Consider the following 18,047-nt stretch of genomic DNA (forward strand, 5'->3'; position numbering starts at 1 on the left):
AAGTACCCTGGTAATGTGGTTGATGCTCAAGGAGTCCACACTGATCCTGAAAAAATATCTGCATTGAGAGATTGGCCACACCCTTCAAACAGGAAGGAGTTTTCTAGGCTTCACTGGATACTATCGACGGTTCGTTGAGGGATAGTCCCAGATAGCCAAACCACTTAATAGTCAACAGCAGGCTACTATCCACCCAAGAAAAGGGGTTGGATGTACAAGAGAGAACATTCCAAACCCCTTCTAAACTCTGTGCCTTTTGGAGAAGAGTGGACTCAGGAATGTGATAAGGCGTTTAAGACCCTCATCATAAAGCTTACATCTGCCCCGATCCTTGCCTTTGCCTACTCACAACAACCGTACATCCTACACACTGATGCATGTCATGAGGGCTTGGGAGCTGCGCTCTAAAAAAGAGCAGGAGGGAAAGTTCAGAGTTATCGCTTATGCCAGCAATGGGCTTTCCGAAGCAAAAGAAACGATCCCACTCACAAGCTCGAGTTTTTGGCCCTGAAGTAGGCTGTTTGTGAGAAGTTGAATGACTACCTCTATGGCACTAGTGTTACTAGTGCTTAGGGATGGTGTATTGTACAGAAGGTGGACAGATGGAAGCAACCAGGTCTATTACTTGGTTTTACCTGAGCAGTTCAGAGAACGAGCACTACAGGGTGTTCATGATGAGGCCACCTTGGAGTTGAGCATGTGCTACATCTTGCAGTAGAGCTCAGAGGTATGCTGCTTGTATTTGTCTGCTGCTGCAGTTTTTCACCTATTGCACTAGTTGCACTAGTGTCTTTTGCTGTGCAGCGGAGCCGCTGTAACCAGCGGTCCCCCCGTTCTCCTAGTTCTGCATCGATCCATTTGGCATCCCTGTGTGTTCCGGTCATCGGCCACCACGGTAGGGTTGCTGCTGTCCTGGCTCGGCTCTGGGTGGACTGAGATGCGCTATACTGTCTTGGGTCACTGTATGTGGTAACAACCTCAGGCCCAGTGTGAAGGCATCATGCCACTATCGTGCCCACACCACGAAAATCCAGTCTGAGTCCGGCAGAGTTGGCTCACCTGTCTTCTCCTTTTGATTTAACACATTATTTCCAGACGTCCCCACACTGTGCCTTGTGTTAATTTTTTGTTTTTCTTGTTTTACAACAGGTGCTGAGGCCCAAGCGAGCGGCAGTCCTCCCCTGGTGGTGGTGTTTGACACAGTTTTGGTTGCAGTGCACTGGTGGTTTATAGTTTGGATTTTGTCCCTTTTTTTGAGTTCCCTGCCGCCGTGGTAAGCCCCAGCCCTGATTTGGTTCTTTTTGTTTGTTTCTTTTGCCAGTGTGGTGGCTCTCTATTTTAAAGTCATTTTAAACTCTTTGGTTAATAAAGTATATTTCTTGGAAACCACGTCCTCTGGCCCCTTGTGACTGTACGAAACTGTGTTGGCCTTGTATGGCTATTTCCTGGGTTAAAATCCCAGGTGGCGTTGTTGACGACACACTACACACTACACACACACCAGCTCACACAAACACACACTCACACCGGCTCACGCCACACCATGATCACCGTCACATCTCACATACTTTTTGACAAGCTGGGGACAAACTAACAGCTCAACATTACAACCATTAGCAACCCTTTACAAAAAAAACATCAAAGTACTGGATCAAAAGCCTAACAGTTCACATCACTGCATCATTTTAAAAAAACACAAACTACTGAGCTGGGAAGACATAATCAAATACAAAAACATCTGCCTGGTCTTCAAAATCCTCCATAACATTGCTCCTCCCCCTCCCAAATCATTTATAATCCAACATAACAGCAGTCATAACACTAGAAGCACCACAAGAGGTCTACTTGTAACACCATTCAGGAAAAGCACATTCGGTCAATCATCATTCTCAGTCAGAGCCATACAAAACTGGAATTCACTGCCCGCCATCATCAAAGACGTAAATACATACTCCTTCACCAAACACCTCAAAACATGGCTATCAGACAACTATAACTGCAAACATTAACCCCCGTCAAATGTGATATGATGAGGTCATTATCTGTTGCCGCTCCATGCCTTGTATGTACCATTTTTTAATTTGATTTTATTTAACTTCTTTGTATTTATTTTCCACATTTGTTCTTTTTATCCCTTGCATCCCCTTGTAATATTGGCTAGTCAAGATTGTCTATTCTGTCAATCGACCGGGGGCTACAGCCGGAAAGTTTATTAAAGGAGATTGTCCACGTCATAATAAACAAATAAACTAAACTAAACTAAAACCTAACTAAGAGGAGTGCCGTGTGGCTGTATTTTCTGGCCGAAAATGAAACAACGGCAAGCTGTATAATATTTCCATAACATAATATGTTTGCTTATTTACTTTCTTCTACCCTAATAGCTAGCAAATTAATACTATTAATTTGCTAGCTCTATTATTTTAATAGAGTGCTGCTACAGTAGTAGCGACTCATAAGTTCCCCTGTTTCCATGATGGGACCTTGGCTGGCCCTTGGCTGGTAGCCTACAGGTCCATGGGGGTAGTGTAATCCCCACGATGACGTCATCAGTGAGGCTCCGCCCCTAAGCAGCCTGAGTGAAAACCAGCTGCAATGCCTCTTGTCCACGGGGAGGAGCGGTGATTTTAATGCTCTGCTCTCAGTAGTCTAAACCAGGGGTCGATAATCAGATGGACAATAAGTATTTCACTTTGATGTGACCAAGAATAAACTATTTTCAAGGTCTTTGTTGTCTTTGTACAGAGAGAATATCAGAATTTTATCTCAAAAACTGAATTTTTGAGAACATTTTTCTGCTCTCATGGGAACCACTGGAGTCATTGTAAGAGTGGCATTTTTAAACATCAGATTTTCTCTTATGAAGCAAAACACTTTAAGTTAAAAACAAATCACCAACATTTCCATGCTGTCAAGATGCAATTTATGTATTATCAGATTTTTGTTCAGGTAACAGAATTTCTGACATTTTGACCATTTTTTAAATCTTGACAACAGCTGCCCGGTGAATCCCTGAGTCGACAGATGAAGCTACACAATAGGTCTCACTTCCAGCCAATTAGCTCAGTGAGTTAGGAGCTGGTGATTGGTTTCAGGGGTTGTGGGTTCAAGACCCAGCAAGGATGATGATGATAGATCAAAATGTCAGATTTTCTCAACATCAAACACAAGACATGTTGTCACAAGACAATTGCCCTGATGGTGGCATCACACCAAGCCTCTAAATCAAATAAAAACAAATAGCTTGGACTGGACCATGGACGAAAGCTAACCAAATTTTGCACAGAGGTCCAGTCTCATGCCAGATTACCTCAGCTGTAAACCCAAGCCAATAGTCCTGATGGTGGTGCTACAGCAAGCGTCTAAAGTTCAAAACTTTGAAAATTCATAACAAATCAACCATACTTGCTACAGCTTCAGAACTTTCATCAAACTATTGCCTTATATTGAAGAAACTTTTGTACATTTAAACCTATTAAAAATTATTAAGTACATCACTGTTTTTTTTCAAAAACTGTAAAACTTCTTAAACCTATTTCCTGTCTCCTCCTTTGATTTATCAAAAATTGAGCCTGAAAAACTGAATTTTTCACAGCATTTTAAATTTTTCTTTCATGTGAACAATTGGAGTCAATGCAATAATGACATAGCTAAACATCAGTTATTCACTTATGGAGCAAATCAATCATTTTTAAAATGACCAACATCTCCATGCTGCATTATGTGTATTTTCAGATTTTTGACTTGATAACTGAATTTTTCACAGTGGTTTCAAATCTGCCTGCACGACAATGAATGGCTTAGTCAATTTGTGAAGCCACTGTTGTATTGCCACTTGCCAATTAGCCCAGAGCGATAGATGACAGTCTTTGGTTCCAGAAGTTGTGGGTTCAAGCCTCAAATGGTCCAAAATGAACATTGTTGTCAACTGTCTTGTCTTCCTATTCTCCTGTTTGTTGCTCTAAATTTGCAAAAAATAGCCCGGACCTGACCCATCGCTGCGCAGCAGCTATAATTTCTTTTTGATTTTTGTGCGTATTATGGAGCTGTTTTGGTCCATGTTTGTAAGTCTTTATTTCCCCTGGAGTTTCCACTAATCTCGCTCTCACAAATTGTTTGTGTATCTTTTTTACATAACATTGGTCATTGCTAATGACATACACAGTAATTAATCTAGCATACTTTCATTAAATACATCAATTCAAGCTAACATTTAAGAGTATAATTAGGCTATTCTGAGCCTGATCTATTTATACCATAGATTTTCTAATGAAGTTAATACCTTTTAAAAAAAATGTCACCTGGGGTAAAACTCCCCCTGCCACTTTTTGCATGTGTATAGCTCACAGCATTTTACTTTAGATCACTAATTCAAAGTGATGTTGCAGGACCAAAAATTGGGAAATTGTTTGACTCATTAATTTTGCAACAGGGGGTCTTATATAATCACTTTTCCAGAGTAATTTGCCCAACACTGTGGCTGCTGATGAAATGGTAACAGAAGATAGCCTAGCTCAGTAGAAGTTCAGGCCCACAGCCTTCCAATAACCTCCCCCGCCAGCTGCATTTTGGCTCTCTGATTTGTGTGACAATGGGAGACCAAATGCCCACTCAGTGCAAACAAAAGGTTGAGCAATTATAATGCTAATTCAGCTTGCTTACTAGTTACTTTCAACTTGTAGTACAGCACACCACACATCACACATCCTAACACACATAAAATCCTGTTTAGTAGATAAACACATGAGCATCAGCAACATCCCTAACTGATAATGCTAATTCTCTGGCCTAAGTCATAAGGCATGCACTGAATACCTGCACAGCTGCAAACATCTTCCAAAATTCTTTTCATCACCTGAAATTATTCCTCTTTAAATGGAGATTCACAATGATTACATTGTGATCAAATAGGCTATTTGACAGGAGGTATTACTAGCATTCATTTCCGAATAAAACATCGCATAGGCCTGTTATAATTTCATGGCTCAAATCAAATGATGATTATGTATGTAATTGTGGTTTTATGAATTTTGACTGACCACCAGAGGTACTTTAAGTGCAGTGGAAATTCAGATAACATCAGAATGACTGTGGGCGATGAGAATTTTGTGAGAGAAGCGCCATCTCCTGGTCACACCCTGTATTTCAATGAATGGGAGGAGTTACAGTAAAACATTGACACTCCCATGAGAAAGAGGGGGGCAACTCCAGCGGCTGGGATTTGAAGGGGATTTGGAGGGAAGTTGGCTGGAAGACGTAGGCCATTCGGCTGGCTTTCAGCCTGAAGGGGAACTTTTAAACCGCTACTACTGTACTTCCTGTCAAGGAGGACAGGACAGCAACTAACGTTAGGTGACACTTTTTTTTTTTTTTTTTTGTAACTTGTTGCTGATAACCGCGTCCATGGCAGTGGCCAGGCAGAGTCGCACTCAAGTCGGTCACGGTCAATGGAGTGCGGGTCCAGCTCACCTTGCAAACTAACCGAATGTGAATTAATTCACATAACAATGTTACCGTTTTTACACTTCAAAGGGATCAGCCAGCGGCGGCTTCGCGCAGGCATGACTCACAGTCTGGACGCGAGGGGTGAACTTCTCCCGCTCTGACTGCAGCAGGGAGGGACTGTTGTGTGAGGAGTCCTCACACAACAGTCCCTCCCGGCTGCAGTTCCTAATGTTGACCGTGCCAAAGCACCCACACACGGCCCAGAGAGGACTGGGCCGTCTGTGGGTGCTTTGGCACGGTCCCACGGCAGCACCCGCTGCTCGTTGAACGATACGTGCTTTCACGTCAGAGTCTCCACAAGTCTCCAAATAAACCAGAAAAAGTCTTTAGATTTGTCGCTAGTCGCTTTTATGAAAAAGAGTCGCTAGAGGGGTCTGAAAACTCGCTAAATATAGCGACAAAGTCGCTAAGTTGGCAACACTGCATCACACAGGTGAACGTGAGGTGGGATTGATTGACATGGGGCCCCATGCGGGAGGTTTCGAGATGTCAATGCAAATCGCCCATTGTTGTTTATTTAACCTTTATTTTTAAAGGGAGGTCGGTTGAGAGCAAGCCGTCTTTTTCAATTCTCTCTTCCATTGTGGTCTTTTGCGGGGGGGTGGGCGTGGGGGGGCATGCGTGGAATATATTTTTGAAACATTCATAAAACAGCCCTCGGCCCCGAGTCTCAGGCGCCCCCTGGCAACTCGGGGCCCCAAGCAGTTGCCTGCCTTGCCTGTTCACAAGCTGCGCGTCTATATGTTAAATATGAATGTGTGTTATTTTGAAATTGAGAAGTTTGAGAATTGGGAGAAAGACACTGAAGACAGTTAACTTCAGAAATGTTTATTGTAGTTATCATCATAACTCATTTCATTTCCATGATTAAGTGAAGACACTTTTGAACTGATGAGTAATTGCTCTGCACACTTGTGTGCAGGCTGTATTTTTTGGTTTTGAGGGACAATTCAACTGTGGCCCACTGTGGTTTGTGATTTATTTTCATAAATAAAATCGTTTCAAACAGGTGTGTGATTGACCTGGATATGAAGCGTCCATAGCGCAAAATGATATAACGTTAGTTTCTAAAGAGACAAGACTGAGCCCACTCCACCTCTCCTCTCTCCTTGTTAAAAAAATAATAATTCAGCAGTGGCGGTCCACCGCTGCTAGGTGCATATAGGGAAACACTGTATATATATATAAATATATATATGTATATGTGTGTATATATGTGTGTTTATGTGTGTGTATATGTATAGGCCTATATATATTTGTATGTATGTATGTATGTGTGTGTGTGTGTGTATATATATATATAGGCTATATATATATATATATATATATATATATATATATATATACATGTATATGTTATATATATATATAATTCTATCTTCCACAAACCTGTGTTGTGTGGGCTGGAGTTCTTATTGCTCTTCATAGAGTCTGCTACTGCCAATATCCTTAAGAACCTAGTAAATGAAAGGAACCTGTAGCCAAATCAACCCCTAGGTTTTGAGTCCAGTGTATTTTGGTGAATCCTAAACACTGATACCAAGAATATTAGGGCCAGGATTGGTGCCACAGGCTTTCTATGGATAGATACCCTCTCTCCCGGGTTACAGGAGTTACATCAGCACAGGTAGAATACTGATATTCCAGAGCTGTAGTCAGGGATTTCAACTGTCACAAACCTGTCAGATGAAGGATCAATCAGACAGACTAGTCCAACTCATTCACAGTAAGTGTTTTTATACTGGACAGCAAGCCACCAATTTGGCTGTCCTTTCTGCGGCTAGGTCCGCGAATTTAGACAGAGCGCAGCATATTGGGGGTCTGCTTTGGTCCGCCAATATGACGCCTCGGAGGGTACACTTTTTGCCACCTCCATTGATTTGTAAATCCAAGTCATCAATGTCCCGGCAATTGCGTGACATGGGCGGAGGTGTCGATGACGTGCACTGTTGTGCAACCCGCAGCCGGGAGTTTTAAAAGCAGGAAACAGCTGTAAAGCAGTCAGTTCATCACTTCATTCACAGACGTCAAGATGAGCAACTGGAAAGCCGCATAGATCCAGGAGATGCTAACCATCACAGCCGAGAGAATCGTCAATAACCAGATCGCTCGTCACTGTTCACGCCCACTCTTCACGTCACGTCACATTTTTACGCCTACCTCAGTGGCGGCTTTTTTGAAAAGGAGGAATATTACATCTCCGTTTCACAGACAAGACGGCAGATTGCAGCCTTTACCTGGCTGCAAATGTGGCGCATTTTCTAACTAAAAGGGGCTAGTGTGATGTTGAAACTGCACAACCTTTTTGTTGGGGAGATGAAAATCACTAAGTGAGGGAAGAGTTGATGCAATTCTAATTAGAACATTTCAGATACATTGGATTATTCATAACAGAGTATTTTTCTATCACTTAAACTGGAGGGATTTGGTGCGGTTTACATCTATTGCATATATAGCATCTTGATCATCATATTTGGTAGAGCTCAGGAGCACCATGTGATAGAGGCCTACAGGAACATGGTCGAGACTCAATGTGACAAAGTGAGAAGCGCATTCCATGGCCATTTTAAATAAAATCTGTTCTCTTCATTAGTCTAATAAACAATTCATTAACATAACAAACAGACTTCCAGAGTGGACATATCAATTACTAAATTACTACTAAAAAAAAAATGTCATTAAATTACACATTAAAAAACGTCTCCGTGAAAAAATTCTGACTCCAGGATTAGAATTCACAGAGGACAATCTCAGTTACACAAAGCGCCCTTATCAAATGGGTGACGAACAATAAAAGTTTCAACAGCAGTTGGCAAAAACCCCTCTGGAAAATAATGTGCATGTAGCCCTGTATATTATGTCTAGTCTGCTTGGATCTCCAAAAAACCTGAATATGAGGTGGATGAGCTTGACTTCTTCAACCTTTTTTTTCTGTAAAGATGTGAATTTGTTCCAAATACAGTGGTTTTTGTTTGACACACATTCAGAACTAATTTGTTGCAATTTATTATTTCTTTTATTTGCAGATGGGATGAAATAAAATCTTATTATATAACCATTATAATAAAAGTTACAGCATCATTCAAGACAGAGGCCTGAGAAGAAGACATTCATCACATATTAAAATAAAATTAGCAGTATCTTTTAAGTTTTCATTGTGATTGAAGTTATGTGTCATACAAGCTGGGATTTTAAAACCATATGCATTAATTTCATACTGTTGTGTTAGTGGATTAGAAAAACATTCATTGTTGGTTGTGCAGCAGAAGGGTGAGAAAATGGAGCAGAAACCGTGTTCGCATTGTCTGAAGGATCAGTCTTCATCTGCATCGTCAAAGGCCACGCCGGTCGCTCGCAGCTTTCTGCAAAAACAGATCAACAGCTGTTGGTTTACATTCACTGAGATCATAATAATGTAGCTACTGTTCAGAGGTTTATGAGAGACACTGTACTTTTTAGTTCCTGGGTTGATGAGCGAAGTCCCTGCAAATCTTTTCTTCATCGGCACTGATGGAGCACTATTCTGCTGCTGCCGGGGCTCAAACTCTGAGGAAACAATATCTCATCATCTCTGTCAGCTGGTGGACTCAACTGCCAACAACACCACCAACAATTCACCACAAGCATCCACTTATTTCACAGCTGAGCTCTGCAGGTAACTTAACAGCTGTGTTGTTTGTTCAGTATACTGTCACATGATAACAACGGGCCAACTTCGTTCACTGATGAAAATTTAGTTCAAAGTAGCTAGTACCCTAACTGTACCTGGAGTTACATTATTTTGTGAAACAATTGTTCCCATTTTCAAGAACACACTTTCACCCTCAAGTTATATTTACATGCATACATACATAATGCTGCATTTATATACATTTCTGTCAATCAAGTAAATAACACATTATGACATTATGATGACTTGATTGTTATCATGAAATCCTATACAACCAGCTACTAGGCGCTGGGCGATATATCACATTAATTCAATTTATTTGAATTTTTGTGGCTTCACAATGTGTAACATGTCACATAGTGCAGCCATGTATTCAGCCTTAAAAAACATACCAGTGGGACACCTTTGGTGATTCTTCATTGGAGTGACGGAGGGGGCTGCACCTGACAAAAGACAATCAGCATTGATCCCCAAGTAGCAGTGACTTTTAACTCTGCATAAGCTCCTATAAATGAATCTGGGGAATTACCCAAAGGACATAAGTGGCCATTACTGTGGTGGCGTCTCCCAACAATATCTGCGTTTAACTTTTTAAAGTGATGTCTAGGAAATTTGCAAAGAACCTGTGCAGTTCTCAGCTGCTCCAACTGTTTCTGCAGACTTCAACTTGGGCAAAAAAACTGAATGTGAAAAACACAAACCTTTACCTCATGAACAGTGCCCCTGTCTGAGACCTAACACTTAACATAGATTCTCTGGATGCGCAGAGGACAAAGATGTTCGCCAGAAGAGGATCAAGAATATTATAATTATTACAATAATTACAATTGAGGTTTTTTTTGTAATTGTATGAGTGCCCTGTAGGTGGCATGTTGTTGCCTGGTGATTAATGAATAAACTTAAACGTATTCATGATGTGATCATATTTGTTTTACTAATGTAACTGGTCTGTAATGAATACATGCAGCTCTTAATTGACTATGCTGGTTAGCAAGTACACTAACATTAGAGTATTACAAAGTACCTCATCACACATGTGGTGGATGCTCAGATTTTTTTCTATTTCTAAATTATTTGTCCTGGCTATTGTCTAGCCAGTGCCATATGTAAAATTTGAATGTTGTTGATATCGCCATCTTTATAAGGTAACATTGGCAGTACCTATGGGTCACTGTCTAACATCTTTAAAACTACCACCCATGCCACTGTCACTTTCAGCAGGCAGCGGCAGACAGTGAGTTGCCACCACAGTAATGGCAGCGACGCTAGATGGCTGAACACACAAATCTGTCACCGGATTTGTTTATAAGGTCGAAACACACAATGACAAACAACTGCAATGAGTCACAAGAACAAAGTGCATTTACTGTCAGGCTGAGTGAGGCTGTCAGCCATCTCAAAAAGCAGCTCCTTCAGTTCTGCTCTGGCCTGTGGGCCTTCCAGCCTGGAAAGGGTCACAATCAGGTTACGTGGACTGGAGCCCACATGGAGCTCTGAGATGGTGTCATGTACCACAACAGACGTGTCCCCGCTACCACAGGCCGACCTGAGGGACAGAGGAACATTCAGGCTTAACAACCCAAGCATGGTTTCATGACCTGACCACATTTACTGATCTGTAGTCTCCAACACACACTTACATGTGAGAGCTGGTCAATGCAAAACACACTGCTGCTGGCTGTGCAGTTTCACTGGCATTACTGTCGTAGCTTACTAGGAGTAATTCATGTGATCTCACCTGAGTTTTAGAATAAAATCCTCTGTAGATTTCAAGGCAAACTTCTGTTTCTAAACAAACAGGTACAGTTACAACCAAAGCCACAGCAGGAACAGGTCAAACTCATGGAGGTCTGCAGGTGAAACTCACAAACTGATCGAGCTCTTCCTCAGTGTACTCTGTGATCCAGAAGTCAGCAGCATCTGTCAAACTACAGACAGAGACAAGGAGTGGACACAGTGTCTTAAGTCTGTCTTAAGGTTAGCATTGTGATCCGAACTCAATTTAAATAGTCGACAATATTATGTTTCCTAGCTTACAAATTTAAAGCACTGCGAAAACATGAGTGAAAATGATTGATTTTGGGAGGGACATACAGCCTACCTTCACCTCTATTCCCATTGTCGTTCAATACTGTCGTAAAATGGACATAATGAAATACAATATTATATTATTGCTACATCAGGCTATACTAAATGTTTATCGGTTATGTCATCGTATTAAAAGGTTCGCAATAATTCAGTACACGTCTTGTTGTATGTCCCTGATAATCACAGGAACAAGCTAAAGATGGTTTGACGTTAGCAACATCTCCGTTCAGTCGGAAACACGTTTCCAGCACACAATCTGACTCACCAAACACTAAATATTCCGTTCATTCTTCTTGTGTAGCAAATGAATCTGGACTGGCTCTGTTTGTCCAACACAGTGCAGTATGACGTTCGCCTCTCATCCATGTTTCCCTCCACAGCTCACTGATGCTTCACGGACGGCTCTTCCGCCTTCTTCGTCTTCTTCTTCGTCTTCTTTTTTTTGTCGGCGGTTGGTGCATTACCGCCACCTCCTGCTCCGGAGTGTGAATCAGACAGTAAAGCAGTCTAAACCCACCTATACACACACCCACACACGGTCCGTGTACGTTTCGTTAGTTTGATTTTTCCTTTAAACCGAACTGTCAGAAAACGAAAGTAAGCTGGTAATTTGGTTTTCCGTTTCAAACCAAAAACCAAAAAACCAAAATTCAGGCTGGTTTTTTCGTTTTTTGGTTTTTGGTTTTAAAACGAAAAAACGAGGAAACCAAAATCAAATTACGGTTAAATTTTGATTGTCTTTTCGTTTTTTGATCTTAAACAGCACATTAAGGCCGATGACAGACCGGAAGTGTCTGAACTTCAAAATAAAAGCCCAGTGAATTAAGTTTTAGCCGTAGACAGTAGATGAATGGCCTATAAAAAAAAATCTTCTTTGTAAATGTTGTGTTTTGAGCACATTAATACATATTCAAAGCTGTGTTTATTTTTTACACATTAGCGACAAGCTCATCGTTTAGTTCATCTTCTCCTCGCTGCGCTGGGTCTCTGTCTCCGCTGCGCACGCTGTAGCGCTTCGCTTCCATTCAGTCAGATCATTTTCACAGCGTGTTCTGCCGCCCGTCTCCGGTCCCAACCGGGCTCCGGACACGGAGCAGAGACTGTCCGACAGGCTGTCCCTCTTTGAAGCAGAGGATGAGATCAGCTTCACTCCCGCTTCTGATCTTAAACAACACTGAACTTCAAAATAAAAGCCCAATGAATTGAATTATAGCCATAGACTGTGCTGACTCAATCCGACCCTGAGATCTCCAACCCCGGGCATATTTGGCAGGTGGCAGCGGCCCCTTTACGGTTCTTTTCTACTGTCCTGATCGTCCCAGCTACACCCAGGCGCAAGAGGGCAAGAGGACTTCTTGTCCCACCACTCTCAGGAGTTGTAGTGGTAACTGTTAAGTGTGGCCTAATTGGCAGCTTAGATGAGGGGATCACCTCCGCCGTGCGTAATAGTCGCGCGTAATGACAGAGGGTAGAAATTAGCATCAATAATCTTCTTTAACTATTAAATATACTAAGTGTGTGTGGAACAGAAATGGGTAAGTCACATCAAATACACAGCACAACAATTGGGGATGAGGCCAGTCAGCTCCTTTGTTCTCAGGGCAAAGGCCTCACAGGTGAGCTGGCTGCCTATAGACTCCAGACTCAATGGATGTGAGGTGGAGGGAGGTGGGTTTGTTTTTTTTTTTGTTTTTTTTTACAGAGAGGAATTATGACACTTAATCAGACTTCCACATGTGTAGTAATTAAACTGTTTAGCACAAAGTATGGATAAAAATTATGAAACTTTTCGGATGAGATGACCTTGAGGGTACGCTCGCAGTGCGACACCTGCTGGTGTTTTTTGGTAAATGAACATGGATTTTAAAAGGGGAAAATAAAGGTTGTGATTGGATCTCCAGTGTGGAGAGAGGATTTACACTCAATGTCCTGTAAACATCACACTGGAACGAAGTCTGTCACTGACATAATCTTAACAATGATACTATTATGATTTGTATGCTTGCTGGCGACGGAATGAGTTTCGCAATGGGCGGACATACTGTAGGCTAGTGGGATAACTGTAGATTCATTGATAAGACTGTCAGGCACACACAAAGCCAGTAATAGCCTACACTGTTTTCGGCATATAATAATGCTGTGTGACGCTAACACTCAGTTAATGTAGCTACGAACCAACTTCCACTCCATATTTATCCATAAATGGACGAAGACGTCCTGAACCAGCTGTCATATCAATTTGCCGCCTGATCCACCTGTCTGTATACCTCTGTGTAGGTTCCACCATGTCATGAGACAAACATGCAAGAAGTCGCGCAGTTTATTGTGTTTAACCGGCGAAGAGCTGTCATTACGCGCGACTATTACGCACGGCGGAGGTGATGCCCTCATCTAAGCTGCCAATTAGGCCACACTTAACAGTTACCACTACAACTCCTGAGAGTGGTGGGACAAGAAGTCCTCTTGCCCTCTTGCGCCTGGGTGTAGCTGGGACGATCAGGACAGTAGAAAAGAACCGTAAAGGGGCCGCTGCCACCTGCCAAATACGCCCGGGGTTGGAGATCTCAGGGTCGGATTGAGTCAGCACAGTCTATGGCTTTAATTCAATTCATTGGGCTTTTATTTTGAAGTTCAGTGTTGTTTAAGATCAGAAGCGGGAGTGAAGCTGACCTCATCTTCTGCTTCAAAGAGGGACAGCCTGTCGGACAGTCTCTGCTCCGTGTCCGCAGCCCGGTTGGGACCGGAGACGGGCGGCAGAACACGCTGTGAAAATGATCTGACTGAATGGAAGCGAAGCGCTACAGCGTGCGCAGCGGAGACAGAGACCCAGCGCAGCGAGGAGAAGATGAACTAAACGATGAGCTTGTCGCTAATGTGTAAAAATAAACACAGCTTTGAATATGTATTAATGTGCTCTAAACACAACATTTACAAAGAAGATTTTTTTTTTTTTATAGGCCATTCATCTACTGTCTACGGCTAAAACTTAATTCACTGGGCTTTTATTTTGAAGTTCAGACACTTCCGGTCAGTCATCGGCCTTAATGTGCTGTTTAAGATCAAAAAACGAAAAGACAATCAAAATTTAACCGTAATTTGATTTTGGTTTCCTCGTTTTTTCGTTTTAAAACCAAAAACCAAAAAACGAAAAAACCAGCCTGAATTTTGGTTTTTTGGTTTTTGGTTTGAAACGGAAAACCAAATTACCAGCTTACTTTCGTTTTCTGACAGTTCGGTTTAAAGGAAAAATCAAACTAACGAAACGTACACGGACCGTACACGGACCCCTATCTATGCCCTGTTACTACCCATGCGCGCAGATGGCACTAGGGACGGGGGGGATATGACCCCCTCAGATTCATAGTGACCCCGATCCGTCCCCCCCACTGTCCCTACATAAGGCGACAAACATCACCGGTAAAACAGAGGATTAATGTTCCATTAGTTAGACTAATTTACATTGCAGCGCGCATTGAGAGCCCGGTGTCTGTGTGCTACGAATAATGGTGTGTTCCAGTGGTACACGAATGTCGTAATTTCCGAGCGCCAAGTCAGAATTTTAATCAGAACCCCCCGTGAATTCGGATCTCCAATTCGGAAAGTCGGATTAATCTCACCAGCCCGACATAGAATTCATGCTATCTGCTACTCACGTAAACAGTTGTTACATGTTTTGTTGTACGTTTGTAAGGCTGGGAAGGGCTGGGAGCACTCAACTTTGGTGTTACGTTGTTCCGAGCTCCAAGTTCCGACTTTCAGTGTAACTTGGACACACCATAAGGCACGACTCTCACTCCCCAGGGTCCTAAAGAGGAACCTGTAGCTGCGCCTGTGCCTGTTGCGGTGATCATCAGACCATTGTATACTATGACATTGTCTACAATTCAATGAAGAAACAAAAAACAATCAGAGCGTTTTTTCAAAAAACAAACAATGTAAGTAGGCTATCCTACGCCTGTTGCCTGTTGACTGTTGACTGTTGACTTTCCCAGATGTGGCAGATAATTGTTTCGTAATGTTGAGTAGCCTAGCTAGTCTGACATTAATGAACGGCATTTGCTCTTACCTGAAGTAGGCTAAATGTAAAATACAAGTCTTTTTAGGCTGTAGGTGAATAGCTTTAATGTTGTTTTTTAAAATGTTTATGTATAATGTTATTTTAATAAGCAACTGTTTAGTGAAATTATAAGATTTAAAATGTTAACGTTATCCTCCTGGCCTGCAGGCAATTCCTGATGACAGTGAGGCAGGCCCTAGCCAGTCAAGAGAGGATCTGCCAGGGGTCAGCCACAGTAGAAAAAGACTGCATGAGGAAGGAGAGACAGAAGGAATACAGACAGAAGAAGCAGGAGGGAGAGGAAGTTGACATGATAATGACATATACAAAGCCAAATCAACCTGACCCTAAAGTTTTGCGGAGGTTTATGCAACCAGGCATTGAAACATTAAAAGAACTGGAAAACTCACTCCTGACTCCCATTACAAATGATGCAGCAGTTCGCAAATATCCTGAACTGAAAGAGGAAGACTTGAGAGTCCAACTGTCCATGTTTAAAAACAAGTACAAGGTCAACACAACTGCAGATGCTGTGCATGCTTTGAAAGAAATGCCCCCTGAAGTCCGTGGCCTGTTTGATCAGGTAGAGACACTAGTGAGATTGTTGATGGTGGTGCCCATATCATCTGCTGAGGCAGAGCGCAGTTTTAGTGGGTTACGCAGATTGAAAACCATGACGATCAACCATGACTCAAAAAAGACTCAATGGCATTGCTGTGTGCCATATTCACCAGGAGAGGCTTGACGGACTGGACAGACAAGAAATTGCCCAGCAGTGTGTTCAGGGTAATGAAAGGAGGAGAGATGTTTTTGGGTCCTTCATTGAGTCAGACTAGACAGTACATTTGTTTGGCTGCACTAGTACTACTAATATAGTACTAGTACTAGTACTAGTACTACTTCTGTCATTTAAAATGTAAATTTCATTTACAGTATACATACTTATCTTTATTTTTGTAAATGTGTTGTTAACACTTCTGAGTTCATACACAAACGTTTAAATAAAACATATTTTGCATAAGGCATGAAGTTTTGGTGGGTGATTGGCAAATAACAGTTTTGTCATGTATGGCTAGTGTTGATCAGGTAGGCCTTTGTTTAACAATGTTCATTGTTGTTTATCCATGATTTCAAATAAGAATTCTCCAATGGCTTTTTAGTGCAAACCATTGGCCCATAGGCTATTACGAAAGTAACTACTTGAGCGCTATTTAAAGCTCAAATTACAAAATTTGCTGACAGCTTGGTCCCCCCCAGTTCAAAAATCCCATCTGCGCCCCTGTTACTACCCCGTCCCTGCTACTCCTTCACAACCTATAAAAGACCCCTATTTCCCTTAAAAATGCCAACAACACCCTGACCTGTGCTCTCTCACCCATACTCAATACCCCTCTTGATGTGAGTTCCTGAACCCCTAATAACCTACTCTTCATCAGCTCTCTCTGCAACTCAGGATTACATGTTCCACCGACTCCTCCACCTGACACCCCTCATACCAGCCTGTCTGGTGTTTCCCCACCATTTTTTATGTTTTATTTAGTGCACAATGTCCCAGCCTCAACCTTGTCAGTATTCTTTCCTCTCTCCTACATCCATTACTTACCCTACTGCTTTTACACTCTTTTGTATATGATATAAAAGCCTTCCTTTCCTTTCAGTGTCCCACCTTCCTTGCCATATTTGGTTGTTTTTTTCCCAGATTATACCCTTAGCCTCTGACTTACTTATACTAATCTGCATTTGTAAACTTGCTTTCTTTAAAGCCCTCTTCACCAGTTCATCCACCCTATTCATTCCCCCTCACCCCTACATGGGCTGGCACCCACAAAAATTTAACATGATGTCCCTGATGTGCTATCTTTGTAAATGACTGCAAGACTTCATACATTATGTCTGGACGGCTGTTTGAGTGGAAAGATCTTAAACTTGCTAATAGTGAGGCAGAATGAGAGCAAATCAGTACTTTCCCATGTCTCGTTTGTTCTACCCTTACTATTCTGATAATGAAAAGAAAATTATAACAAACACAAATAATAATAATTATAATTATAATAATTGAATAAATATAGAAAAAAATAATTAATCCTTGATCCATCTATACATCGGGCCTTTGACCCATAATTTACCTAGTTTAATTAATAAACCCTCCTTCCACATCATATCATACGCCTTCTCTATGTCAAGAAAGATGGCTACAACACTTTCCCTATTTATTTGTGCTCTCCTTATTTCATGCTCTAAACATAGAGCTGGGTCCATGGTATTTCTATCTCTTCTAAATCCACTCTGATATCTTGATACATGTACGTAGTATGTTAATTCTTCATTTATTATTCTCTCCATTATTTTACATATATTAGATGTTAGGGCAATAGGCCTATAATTCCCTGGGTTTGTATATTCTTTTCCTGGCTTATGTATTGGTACAACCACTGCCTCTTTCCATATCTGTGGTAATTTCCCCTTCTCCCAAACTTTATTATATAACTCTGGTAACATTGTTTTAGATGATTCACTGAGCTGATTTATCATAATATAACATGTCTGATCTTTTCCTGGTGATGACATCTTTGTTTTCCTGAGAGCACGACTCAGTTATGCCTTTGTGAACAGTCCATTTATTAGATCATCTGTATCTTCATTTTGCTGTATTAGTTCCTCATTCTCAGTAATTGTAACTTCCAGGAAGGGAAATAACTTTACTGATATTATTAGAACTATGTACTT

General features: G+C 41.6%; 1 protein-coding gene across 3 annotated transcripts; it reads right to left on the reverse strand.

The window, feature by feature from the left end:
• Positions 1-8,495: 8,495 nt before the first annotated feature.
• Positions 8,496-14,984, reverse strand: paxx (PAXX non-homologous end joining factor). Of its 3 annotated transcripts, none has more exons than XM_084359473.1 (8): positions 14,917-14,984; positions 11,529-11,736; positions 11,043-11,103; positions 10,914-10,957; positions 10,543-10,721; positions 9,568-9,618; positions 8,958-9,051; positions 8,496-8,867 (listed from the first exon to the last, which is right to left on the reverse strand). In XM_084359473.1, exons 2-8 carry the CDS (start codon positions 11,627-11,629, stop codon positions 8,819-8,821), a joined length of 579 nt encoding a protein of 192 aa, XP_084215599.1. In that variant the 5' UTR covers positions 11,630-11,736; positions 14,917-14,984; the 3' UTR covers positions 8,496-8,818. The 3 variants fall into 3 exon arrangements, with proteins under 3 accessions (XP_084215599.1, XP_084215598.1, XP_084215600.1); XM_084359472.1 differs by having other exon boundaries at positions 10,914-10,963; positions 14,917-14,982; XM_084359474.1 differs by lacking the exons at positions 10,914-10,957; positions 11,043-11,103 and having other exon boundaries at positions 14,917-14,980.
• Positions 14,985-18,047: the final 3,063 nt, after the last annotated feature.

The sequence above is a fragment of the Pagrus pagrus genome (assembly GCF_965226575.1).
Source record: "Pagrus pagrus genome assembly, chromosome: 8".
In the NCBI taxonomy this organism is placed as follows: domain Eukaryota; kingdom Metazoa; phylum Chordata; class Actinopteri; order Spariformes; family Sparidae; genus Pagrus; species Pagrus pagrus.

Excerpts from the sequence above, each read along its gene's own strand:
- paxx (XM_084359472.1), bottom strand. The coding sequence starts at position 11,629 with ATGGATGAGAGGCGAACGTCATACTGCACTGTGTTGGACAAACAGAGC. Across the intron at positions 10,964-11,042 it reads AGGAAGAGCTCGATCAGTTT|AAACAGAAGTTTGCCTTGAA; the intron begins GTGAGTTTCACC and ends CTGTTTGTTTAG. Across the intron at positions 9,052-9,567 it reads TCACCAAAGGTGTCCCACTG|AGTTTGAGCCCCGGCAGCAG; the intron begins GTATGTTTTTTA and ends TTGTTTCCTCAG.